The 12,204-nt window shown below is 37.5% G+C and overlaps 1 protein-coding gene across 3 annotated transcripts in view; it reads right to left on the reverse strand.

Moving 5' to 3' along the window:
- Nucleotides 1-1,288: 1,288 nt before the first annotated feature.
- PRSS51 (serine protease 51) overlaps nucleotides 1,289-12,204 on the reverse strand; it is a 31,133-nt gene continuing 20,217 nt past the window's right edge. For all 3 annotated transcript variants that reach the window (XM_047854793.1, XM_047854792.1, XM_047854794.1), the window contains 4 exons: nucleotides 3,887-4,079; nucleotides 2,994-3,253; nucleotides 1,860-2,002; nucleotides 1,289-1,680 (listed from right to left, as the gene is read on the reverse strand). In XM_047854793.1, coding sequence (XP_047710749.1) covers nucleotides 1,384-1,680; nucleotides 1,860-2,002; nucleotides 2,994-3,253; nucleotides 3,887-4,079 — 893 coding nt within the window. In that variant the 3' untranslated portion in view covers nucleotides 1,289-1,383. The remainder of the gene's footprint in view (nucleotides 1,681-1,859; nucleotides 2,003-2,993; nucleotides 3,254-3,886; nucleotides 4,080-12,204) is intronic.

Raw genomic sequence — 12,204 nt, forward strand, 5'->3', positions numbered from 1 at the left:
AATATCTTTCTTTTTTTTAATGTTTATTTTTTAGAGAGAGAGAGAGTGTGAGGGGGAAGGGGCAGAGAGAGAGGGAGACACAGAATCTGAAGCAGGCTCCAGGCTCTGTGCTGACAGAGCCTGAAGTGGGGCTTGAACTCCCAAGTGGTACCCAGGGCTCGAACTCACATGCCTGCGATCATGACCTGAGCCGAAGTCACATGCTTAACCAACTGAGCCACCCAGGCGCTCTCCCCCCACCCAATTTCTTAAATAAAACTCTAGCTTTCTCCCTCCCCTGCCCTACACACAATTTTTTTCTATTTTTCTGGAGAACTCTTAGTAAAATAATAATATCCCATGAAACTAATCACTATGAGACCCTCTAAAATATTCATAAATTTGGATGTGGCCATATGATTGTGACTCATACACATTTGAACACATGAACTTTACATCATTTACATCCTTATATCTTTCCAGAGCCTGATACACGTTCAGTATTCACAAGGTATCTGAATGAACTAATGTGTTTCTCTTTATGGAGTCCAGTGGGACTGCATGTGGTTGATTGTCTTCTTTGCATCTGCTAATTCTGATCATGTCTATGCCAGGTAGACTTAACCAAGGAAGGACCTAGAAAAGACCCTATTACTTGTCCCTGATTTCACTTTATAGCCCTGATCTTTAAACATTGTCTCACAATTTTCTAAAAACAAATTCTTATACTTTGTATTATAATCTGGCCACACAAGCTATTCTGTTTCCTCTGACTTTCTTGCCTTGAATTTTTATCCTTTCTCATTTTATGACTAATGACTTTGGCTACTCAAGAGTGGCCCTTATTCAGTTATCCATGTCTATGGAAAGGGAGGATTTTGCTGATTCCTCCAAGCCACTTCATTATGCTAACTTTTTATTTGGATATATTAAGGGGAGGGAAAGAAAGGTGTGGTCTTTAAGTCCCAAGTCATAATCATCCCACTTTCAACTCCAAACAGGACAAGAAACCCCTGATCATAACTCTACCATAGACCTTCATTCATAAATGGCCCAGTAGATGAAAGCATTTGTACCTCAGATGGGGAGCTCTCTGTGTTGGGGGGTCTATGTAAAGCACTGAGCTGACAGAATTAAAGCTGGTCATTAGCTAGGTTATATTGTGTTCTATAAGAGAAGTAAAAGAAGTTACTTAACAACACAAAATGTTGGGGTGATGAAAGACCTCTTTTTAGTGTTGTATTTGGTCTTTCTTCATTAGATTTGTGATATTTGGGAGAACTTAATCCATGTCTAACTTCCAGGGTCTAGCATAGAAGCTAACTCATAGTCTATGCTCCATTGATGCTTGTGTAAAGATGGGAGGGAAGAAAGGAGGAGGAGAAGTGAGGGTGGGTCTAAAGCTTAGTGATTTGATTTATCACCAGTAAATATGGTCACAAGCAACATTTGAGAACCCAAACCCAACAGTAAGGGATACTGTGGAACATGAGGCAGGGAGCTTCTCCAGGCTCCTGAGATGGTGTAGGCTTTTCTCTCCTTTTCTGTCTCTTCCTGGATCCATGGAATAAATTGAGCCACAGACACAAACATACCAGGCCTCCCCCTGAAGCCAGATCTTATGCCCCAACTGAAGACACCCACTTGGAAGAGCCTCTGGGTTCCATGGATAGTGCAGACCATAGGTGCCCCACTGTCTCCCTGAGAATGAGAGAATGAAGAAGGTACAGTCTGCAAGGAATCAACAGTAGCTCTAGCAAGAGGGCAGGATAAGAGGGTCCTAGTGGCATGGGTTAGGGGCTTCACTCCTGGGCTTTCTCCTGAGAACCTAGAAAGTGGAGGGGCATATGGAGGATGGGGCTGAGGTAGGGGCCAAGTACCTGGCAATTGCCTTTGGTGCCTGGTTCCTTCCAAGCACAAACCATGTTCCTGGAGAGCTGATCTACCCTCTTGCTGCATTCTCTCCAGCTAATCTGCAGCACTCTCATCTTCTGCAGGTACATGTTTAAGTTGTCATGTTGGTCTGGGAAATGAGGAAGCTAGTGTGAGAATGAGTGCCAAATCAACCGCTGAAGGTGACAAACCTATGAATGATCAGGGTTGAAGTCATGGAATGATGCAAACACTTAGCAAATCACAGTGTAGGAAGGCCTTAAAGGTGACCTAATGGAATGCTCCACTCAATCCAATAAGTGAATTCTTCATTTATGCTTATATTTATTCCTTTTGGGAAACTCATTTCCTCTGGAACAGCCTACTAACCCCCCTAGCACCAGCTCCTGCCATAAAAACATAGGATGAGTTTTCTCCATGCCCCACCCCCCCATCTCCCCACAGCCATGCTTGGTCCTTGTGCAGAGATTCAGAATAGCCCAGTTTCTTAGTGTTGTCCAATGTCTCTGCCAGGCCAGTGGAGGAACCAGGAAAATGACACACCTGTAAGAGCCAACTTGTGGAAGGTAAACAACTAATTCTAGAGGAACTTCTGGTCTTCCCCCCATCCTACTCCCACCCTCCCAGAGTTTCTCCCTGTGTGGCCAGCCTTGCGATCTGGGAAAGGAGTGGAGTCATTGATGACAAAGACTGGTTGGGGAATCACTGGCTCAGTTATCTCAGGATGATGGTCAACATGGACTTCATCAAATGATAAACATATTGGGAAGTTCACATTGTAAAATAGTCCATGGAGGAAGAATCCAAACTGGCTTTCTAAAGGCCTCTGGGCTCCAAAAAATGATCACTCTCATGTTTTGAGATTCTTCTATATTCCAGGCTTTCATTAGGGACCTTACAAGTACAATTGCATCTAATTTAATCCACATAATGGATTTGAGGGTGACATTGCTGTCATTATACAGATGAGAAAAGGTAAAGGTGAGTAAGGTGAAGGAGCTAGCTAGCTCAAGATCGCAAAGTTAGAGTAGTGAGGCCAAAATCTTCCAGAGCAACATGCTTTCTAGCCCAGGGAAGCCTAAATGTAAGCTTTCTATGGACTTTTAAGGGAAGGCGCATACCATATTCATAAGCTGTCACCCACTCTGCCATCCAACATCTGTCCCAGATCCTTTCCTTCTTCTGCAGGCAGATGGGCATTTTGAAGTTAGTGAATTTTACTGGTGTGGCAAGCAGGAGCAGGGAGAGATCACTGTCAAGGTGGGATGGTTTATAATCTTTGTGAATAATTATCTTCTGCACTTGCTTTCTCTCCAAGCGGACGTCGCTGAATATTCTGGTTCCCATGACCACAGTAACATTTCCCAATGCCATTTCTAACCTAAAAAATGAATATAATAACTCCAAACTATAATAATACTTACACTGTATTTCACACTTGTAGACAAATTTATCAACAGTACAATTTACAACTGAATATTGAAAAATCCAAAGCTGTGGATGTGCAGTGGCCTAGAGAGTGGCTAGAGACAAGAGTGGCAGAAGTTAGCAGCCCAGACTCTGAGCTAGTGAATAATCAGCCCAGGGAAATTTCCTGACTCAAGGAAATGGAATGAATCCATCCAAGATAATAGAATGTGAATTCCTTGACAACAAAGAGTTTGATTGTCTTGTTTACCACTATATCACCAGCACTTGGAATAGCACAATGGTAGGTGTTCATGAGTGTGTGTACAATGAACAAATACAGTGTATTGTCTACACATGTGGCAGACAGAAGGGAAGACTTGTACTTATTTTCCATTACTGGGTGCATAGCTACAACTAGAAGTCAACCTTTGGATATGGCTCACTTAGAAGGAGAAGGTGGGTGTAGAGAAGATACTTTCTGGTACAAAGCCAATGGGAACAAACTGGGTTCATAAGCCTTGTGCACTAACCCGTTAAGCTACCCGACCCAGACAAAAGGTAGAGAAGATTTGATGTAAATTAAGACAACGCTTCAGAAACTTACAGGGTTCTTGGGAAGCAATGTGCGGCTGTCAAAACCCACCACTGATGTATGATTGAGCCTCCACAGAGGTGTTTCCGTGAGATCTGGATACTCACTTGCCATGGGAACTCACCTTCCTGGACTTCAAACAATTCATGGAATCGTAACAATGATGAGTTTGAAAAGGCAGGTCGGTGGCCACATTGAACTTTGTCTGAAAGAGAAATGGAAGAGCCATTTGTACATAATGAGCACTGAGAAATCCTTTCTATCTAATATTCCCAGCATCTTCCTAGCTTAGACTAGTGCTAAAGTTGAGTGAAATAAGCAAGCAGGCACAGAGGGGACAGGTCTCAGAAAACACTAACAAAACACACCTCCAATGTCTGTCCCTCACATTCAAAAAGAGCCGTGAGACCTGGAGAAGTCAGGGTGGAGATTCATTAGAGCTGTTAAGGGGTTGAGGTGACAATATGAAATGGCTAAAGATATGCAGGATCCATTCAGGAGATTGCAACCATGCAGAATTGGAAAAGGAAGAGTTAATACCAAGAATTTTAAACTATAACAGAGGAATAACTACAAAGGGCCAAGAGGACTCCAAGAATACCATAAAGTTAGGGGAGAGTGAAAGGACTCAACTTGGCAGGGGAGCTCCTCCCCAAGGTTGGGGTTTAGAAATCACTAGAGAATGTGTTTGCAGCCCAAGGGAAAATAGAAGTTTTTAAGTCCCTATTGCTATTAAAGCAGGAAACACCCCTCTGAAGTACAGCTGGAGTGAGGCTGGAACGTCCCTTCTAGTAACAAGTAGGCAAGAGCAGGTGGGAACTTAGGTGTCAAGAGACTGTTCATCAGCCAGGGGTGTCAATGTCTATGTTGGAATTGCTGCTGTGAGGGGGTGTAGGAGATTGGAAGGATTGGGGGAGCTGATCAAAGAAAAAGATATGACCACAAGGTGGCAGTAGCACACACATGCTTTATTTGAACAGGTCTGCATGCAGTAGAAGTCCATTAACAGCCTGAGATCATCCAGAAGCTAAGGAATGAGAGCTACCATCCAGAAGGGGAGGAGGACAAGGGAACTCCCAGGTGAAAGAGATCAGAGAAGGAGCTTAACATCTAGGTAATATTGCTCAGCGGCACAAATGGGAGTCTCTGAGTCAGAGAGCAATGAAGGGCAGCAGTGGTGTGGGGTGTTTATAATCACAGGCTTTATCATATCTATGACTAGCAGATATTGGATGCAGTTTCATGGGGTATGCAAGACAGGCAGGCTCTAAACATCTAAACTGCTTAGTTATGTTGAAAATAAATGGATGTGTAAAAAATTAAGTTTGGGACCAGCAGGCTTTGAGCTAATGGGTATCAGCTTGATATAAAGAAATAAACAATCTATCGTCTAGTAGACAAAAGCCATTTTGGGGGCCATTGATATAACAGCAGATCACTAAACAGGGGACAGGGCTCAAGCTTATAGAGGAACCATGGCAGGAGCCAAGCACTATTGGATGTCCTCTCCCTCTAAGAGTCATATTGTAGGAGCAAGGAAAAGCAAACAGAAGCATGCCAGACAGAACCAGGAAAAATCACCTTCCTTCTGCAGTACCTTTCTAGTACTTTCTACTGAGGATAATTTTTGTTTTACAGGTTAATTAAGATATAACTGACATATAGCAGTGTGTAAGTTTAAGATGAACAGTGTGCTGATTTGATACATTTATATATTGCAAAATGATTACCACCATAGCATTAACATCTCCACCACGTCCCATTATTACCATTTCTTTTTTGTAGTGAGAACATTTAAGAACTCCCCTGTCAGCAACTTCCAAGTATATAATACACTATTATTAACTATAATTACCATGTTATACATTATGTCCCCAGAATTTATTCATCTTCTAACTGGAAATATGTATCCTTTGACCAACCTTTCCCCATTTCTCTCACCCTAGGCCACTGGTAACTACAATTCTACTCTGTTTCTATGAGCTTGTTTTTTCCAGATTCCATATATAAGTGAGATCATAAAGTATTTGTCCTCCTCTATCTGAATTATTTCACTCAGCATAATGCCTCAGGGTCCATTCATATTGTTGCAAATGGCAGTATTTCCTTATTTCTCATGGGTGAATAATTATCCATTCATCCATTGAAAGACACTTAAGTTGTTTCCATAATTTAGATATTGTGAATAATGCTGAAATGAACATCAAAATACAGACATCTCTTTGAGATTCTGTTTTCATTTCCTTTGGATATATACCCAGATGTGGGATTGCTGGATCATACAGCACCTCTATTTGCAATTTTTAAAGAAAACTCCATTCTGTTTTCCATAGTGGCTGCATTAATTTACATTCCTTCCAACAGTGCACAAGGGTTCCCTTTTTTCTACATCCTTGTGAATACTTTTTATCTCTTGTCTTTTTGGTAAAAGCTATTCTAGCAGGTGTGAGGTGATATCTAATTGTGGTTTTGATTTGCATTCTCCTCATGATTAGTAATGTCAATGTATCTATTCATGTTTCATGTGTCTAGTTGACCATTTGTATTTCTTCTTTGGGAAAATGTCTGTTCAGTCCCTCTCTCCATTTTTTAAACAAAAAAAATTTGGCTATTAAATTATATATTTATATTCTTTATATATTTTGGATATTAAGCCCTTACTGGGTATTTGATTTGCAAACATTTTCTCCCATTCAGTAGGTTGTCTTTTAGTTTGTTGACTTTTTCTTTTGCTGAAGCATTTTAGTTTGCTATAGTTCCTCTTATTAATGTTTCCTTTGATTGCTTGTGTATTGGGGGTCACAACCAAAAAATTTTTGTGAAGACCAATGTCACAGAACTTTTCCCTTTGTTTTCTTATAAGAGTTTTATTGATGTTTAAGTCTTTAGTCCATTTCAAGGGAATTTTGGTGTGTGGTATAAGGTATTCATTCATGTAATCACCTAGTTTTCCCAGAACCATTTATTTAAGAGACTGTTTTTCCCCACTGAGTATTCTTGGCTCTGTGTCAAATATTAGTTGACTATGTATGTGAGAGTTTATTTTGGGGCTGTCAATTTTTTCCCACTGGTCTTTGTGTCTGATTTTATTCACTATAGCTTTGTGTGATGTCTCCAAGTTTATTCTTTCTCAGAATTGCTTTAGCTATTCAGGGCCTTTGGTGATTCCATATAAATTTTAAGATTTTTCCTATTTCTGAGAAAAATGTTGTTGGAATTTTGATAGAGATTACATTGCTTCCATAGATGATTTTGAGTAGTATGGAAATTTTAACAATATTAATTCTGATCCATAAAAATGGGCTATTTTTCCATTTGTTTGTCTTCAATTTTTTTCATCAAAGCCATAGTTTTCAGTGTAGAGATATTTCACCTTTTTGGTTAAATATATTCCTATTTTTTGATGCTACTGTGAATGGGATTATTTTATTTCATTCTCAGATATATTATTGTTTGTCTATGGAAATGCAACTGATTTCTGTGTGTTGATCTTGTATCCTGAAAGTTTACTGAATTCATTGATTGTTTTTTTGGTGGAATATATGTATTTTCTATATGTAAGACTACATTATCTGCAAACAAGAAAATTTTACTTTTTCCTTTTTAGTTTGCAAGCCTTTTATTTTATTTTATTGCCTGATTTTTCTGGCTAGAACTTCCAGTGCCTTGTTGAGTGAGAATGGGTACGTTTGTCTTGTTCCTGGTCTTAAGAGGAAAAGCCTTCAATTTTTCTCCATACTCCATTGAGTATAATATTAGCAGTGGGTTTGTCATATATGGCCTTTATCATGTTGAGGAATGTTCCTTCCATACCCAATATGTTGAGCATTTGTATAATGAAATGATCATGTGTTTTGTCAAATGCTATTTCTGCATCTATTGAGATTTTTATCTTTCATTCAATTAATGTGGTGCGTCACATGTATTGATTTGTGAACCTTCCTTTCATCCCAGGGATAAGTACCACTTGATCATGGTGTATCCTTTTAATGTGGTATTGATTTTGGTTTGATAATATTTTGTTGAAAATTTGTATATCTAAATTCATTAGGGATATTGGTCGGAAGTTTTTTTTTTTTCTCTTATATCATCCTTAGGTGGCTTTGGTATTAGAGTATACTGGCCTTGTGAAATCAGTTTGGGAATATAATGAAATAATACAACTAGAGTTTTAAATAATTTTTTTCAGATGAAATTTAACTGAGGTAAAAATGGCCCTCATAAATTAAATAAAAAGTATTATGTCCCTGTGTCTAGTGAGTTCAGCTGATGTAACTTAAGCAAAGCCATGTCCCATACTTGAGGACCTTGTTGGGTGCTTATTCCCCAATAAGTACCTCTGAAAGTCACTTCTTGTTTTTCATGTTAGTTGTAGAGGCCACCAAATACATGACCTAAATATGTGTGTAAAATTCATACTTAAATTTGTAATTTTATGCTAAAACTTTATATTATTAAGATTCTAGATTCTATTGTGTGTTAATAACCACTGGGAATGGATTAAAATTATCTAAAAATTCCTCACAAAGTTGTTGAAACATCTAAATGTGATTCAATGTAAAACTCAAACTAAAGTATTTTCATCAAAACATGTCAGTATGCTTTATAAGTTCTTATTGAAATCCAGAAAATATTTAAAAAATAGAAACCAACTACTCTCGTATTAAAGTTTTTTTTTTAATTTTATTTTTTATTTTGTATGGAAGTTTTAACAGTCAACTGTTTTAAGATGTATGTTCTGTTAATTCCAAATATTATTTAGGTTACATTTTATGGTATTCTTAAGTGGCTTTTAAATATTAGCTTACTAAGGGTGCTTGGGTGGCTCAGTTGGTTAAATGTCTGACTCTTGATTTTAACCCAGGTCATGATCCCAGGGTCATGGGGTTGAGCCCTACATCAGGCTGTGCACTGAACATGGAGTCTGCTTAAGATTCTCTCTCTCTCTCTCTCTCTCTCTCTCTCTCTCTCTCTCTTTCTTTCTCTCTCCCTCCTTTGAGAGGGAGACAGAGAATATGAAGCAGTCTCCAAGACCTGAGCTGTCAGCACAGAGTCTAACATGGGGCTCGAACTCAGGAGCCACAAGATCATGACCTGAGCCAAAGATCATGACTGAGCCACCCAGGTACCCTGATACATTGCATTTCCATTTTTATTTGTTTTGATATATTAAATTTTCTCTTTTGATTTCTTCTTTAACCCATTGGTTGTTCAGAAGTGCACTGTTTAGTTTCCACATATTTGTAGATTTTCCATCTTTCCTTTTCTTCATTTCTAACTTCATTCCATTGTGGTCAGAAAAGGTAGTTGATATTATTTCAATGTTCTTAAAACTTCTAAGATTTTTTTTTGTGTTTTATCATATAATCTTTGCTACAGAAGGTCCCCTGTGCACTCCGGAAAAATATATGTTCTGCTGATGTTTGATAAAGCATTCTATATATGTCTACTAAGTTTATTTGTTCTGGATTATGATTCAATTCCAATGTTTTCTTTTGATTTTGTCTGGGTGTCCTATCCATTGTTGACAGTGGGATGTTAAATTCTCCTATTGTTAATTACATGTCTATTTCTCTCTTTGTATCCATTAGCATTTGTTTAATATATTCCAGTGCTGCAATGGTGGGTACATATATATTTACTATTGCTATATTTCTTGATGTATTGACTTTTTATTTTTATTTATTTTTATTTCTTTATTCTTCTTTTTTCTTAATTAAATATAATTCATTGTCAAATTGGTTTCCATACAGCACCCAGTGCTCATCCCAACAAGTGCCCTCCTTAATGCCCATCACACACTTTCCCCTCTCCCCCACTCCCATTAACCCTCAGTTTGTTCTCAGTATTTAAGTCTCTTATGGTTTGCCTCCCTCCCTCTCTGTAACTTTTTCCCCCCTTCCCCTCCCCCATGGTCTCTGTTAAGTTTCTCAAGATTCACATACGAGTGAAAACATATGGTATCTGTCTTTCTCTGCCTGACTTATACTTTTTAATCATTATATAATACCCTTCTTTATCTCTTGTTATCTATTTTGGCCTAAGGTATATTTTGTCTAATGCAAGTATGGCTACCTTCACTTTTCTTTTGTTTTCCACTTGCATGAAATCTCTTTTTCCATCCTTTTACTTTGAGTCTAGGTGTGTATTTAGAGATAAAATGAGTTTCCTGTAGGCAGCATATAGTTAAGTTTTCTTTTTTTTTTAATCCATCCAGACATTCTGTGCCTTTCCATTAATTAATTTAATTCATTTCATATTTAGAGTGACTGTTGACATATAAAGACGTACTACTGCCATCATATCATTTGCCTTTTGGTTGTTTTGTATCTCCATTGTATCTTTTCCCCTGTTTCTGTCTATCTTTGTAAAGTGGTGGTTTTCCCTGGGGATTTGGTCAGTCTCTCCTTTTTTTATGTTCTGTGGCTCTACTCTAGGTTTTTAGTTTGTGGTTACTATGTGGCTTACATAAAACACTTCATATAAAAAATGTTGATAGCACCTAATCTTCATTTGGCTATAAAAGTTCTACCCTCTTACCTCTTTAATTTTATATTTTTAATGTCACAATTTACCTTTTCTTATTCTGTGAAATTCATCGAGAAATTATAGTAGCTATAGTTATTTTTAATGCTCTTTTCCTTTAGCCTTTATAATATAATTAACACTGCATTCTAATATAGAGTGCCAGTTTCCTAATTCTGACTGTTTGTTTTTCACCTTTGCTAGAGTATTGTATACTTTCATTTGCTTTTATGTCACTGATTAGCATTTTTGTTTTTTTCATTTCAGACTGGAGGACTCTTTTCAGCATTTCTTACAAGGCAGATCTAGTGGTGGTGTACTTTCTCAGCTTTTGTTTGTCTGACAAAGGCTTTATTTCTCTTTCATATCTGAGGGATACCTTGCTGGATAAAGTATTCCTGGCTGGCAAGATTTATCTGTCAACACTTCGAACATGTTGTTCCACTCTCTCCTGGCCTGTAGATTTTCTGCTGAGAAATCTGAAGATAGATGAATGAGGGTTCCTTTGTAGGTTACTTTCTTTAAAAAAAAAAAAAAATCTTGAACTCTACCTTGTTTGTACATAAAATTTGAAACTAAATGGGTTGCATATCTAAATGTAAAATATGAATAATAAGCTTCTAGAAAATAACATAAGAAAATATCTTTATCAACTTGGGATGAGGAAAACGTTAATTTAAGACAAAATCATATAAATGCTGGAATAATGGCAGCTAACAAATTTTCAGTATTTACAAGGTGCCTGGCACTGTCCTCAGAAGTTTATGCATATTTAACCCTCACAGTAACCTTAATATTACCATTTTACAGATGGAGAAATGAATACAAAGATATTTAGTAATTCATTCTGAGATGATATAGCAAGTATGTGGAGGAAATGTAATTAGTTGCAGACAATCTAACTTCAGAGCTCACATTATTCTACAGGTCTGATTGTGTTTATAATCTGGGATGAGAAGATCTTTCTAGCACATCAAATAAAAGCTAAGAACCATAAGTAAAAATATTGATGAACTTTTACATAAATTTAAAACTGTTACATTTTGTCCAAAATAGAGTTTGAAGAGTGTTGAAGAATTAGGAGAAAATGTTTTGCAGCACACATAAGAGACAAAGGGCTAATGTCATTAAAAAATTTTTTTAAAGTTCCTACAAACCAGTTTACAATACCCATTCAAGTAGGAAAAATGAGAAAACTATAGGAACTGGTAATTCTCAAAAGAATAAATCAAAAATGTTACAAATAAGGAAAATGTTACAAATACAATGTTTACATATGTAAAGGGTGGTCTTGTGACCAGATACATTTCAGAAATACCAGATTAAATAAAATTATTCTATTTTCTTTACAGTGAGATTTCTCATAACTTTTACTTTGTGAGTATCCACTGTGACTCTACAGAAATCTTGTCTAACCATAAGCTTCTAATAGGACAAGGGGTCTACAGAACATACTTGAAAATGCTGCATTCATTCACTTGTTCTTATAATAATAGTCCTATAACTTTTCCTACTTTATGAGATTACATAATCTAATACAGGTTGTCTAAATTAATAAGGTCTTTATTCCACTGTGGTCCCAGCACTATACTGGGCTCAGAAAGGTGCTTAATACATTTACAAAGAGGGGAGTGGAGTCTGGAGAAGCAGAGGCAATTGCTAATGTTACTCCAAGTCTCCTATATTTCCAGATCCTGGGGGATCATTTTAAATGGCATTATTCACTCAGCCCAAAATATCTACTTTGGTTAATTAGTTGTGATCTCCTCATTTCCTGAGCCATTTGCTCTAACTCAACCTTCCCT

The sequence above is a fragment of the Prionailurus viverrinus genome, chromosome B1 (genome assembly GCF_022837055.1).
Source record: "Prionailurus viverrinus isolate Anna chromosome B1, UM_Priviv_1.0, whole genome shotgun sequence".
NCBI classification, from domain to species: Eukaryota; Metazoa; Chordata; class Mammalia; order Carnivora; family Felidae; genus Prionailurus; species Prionailurus viverrinus.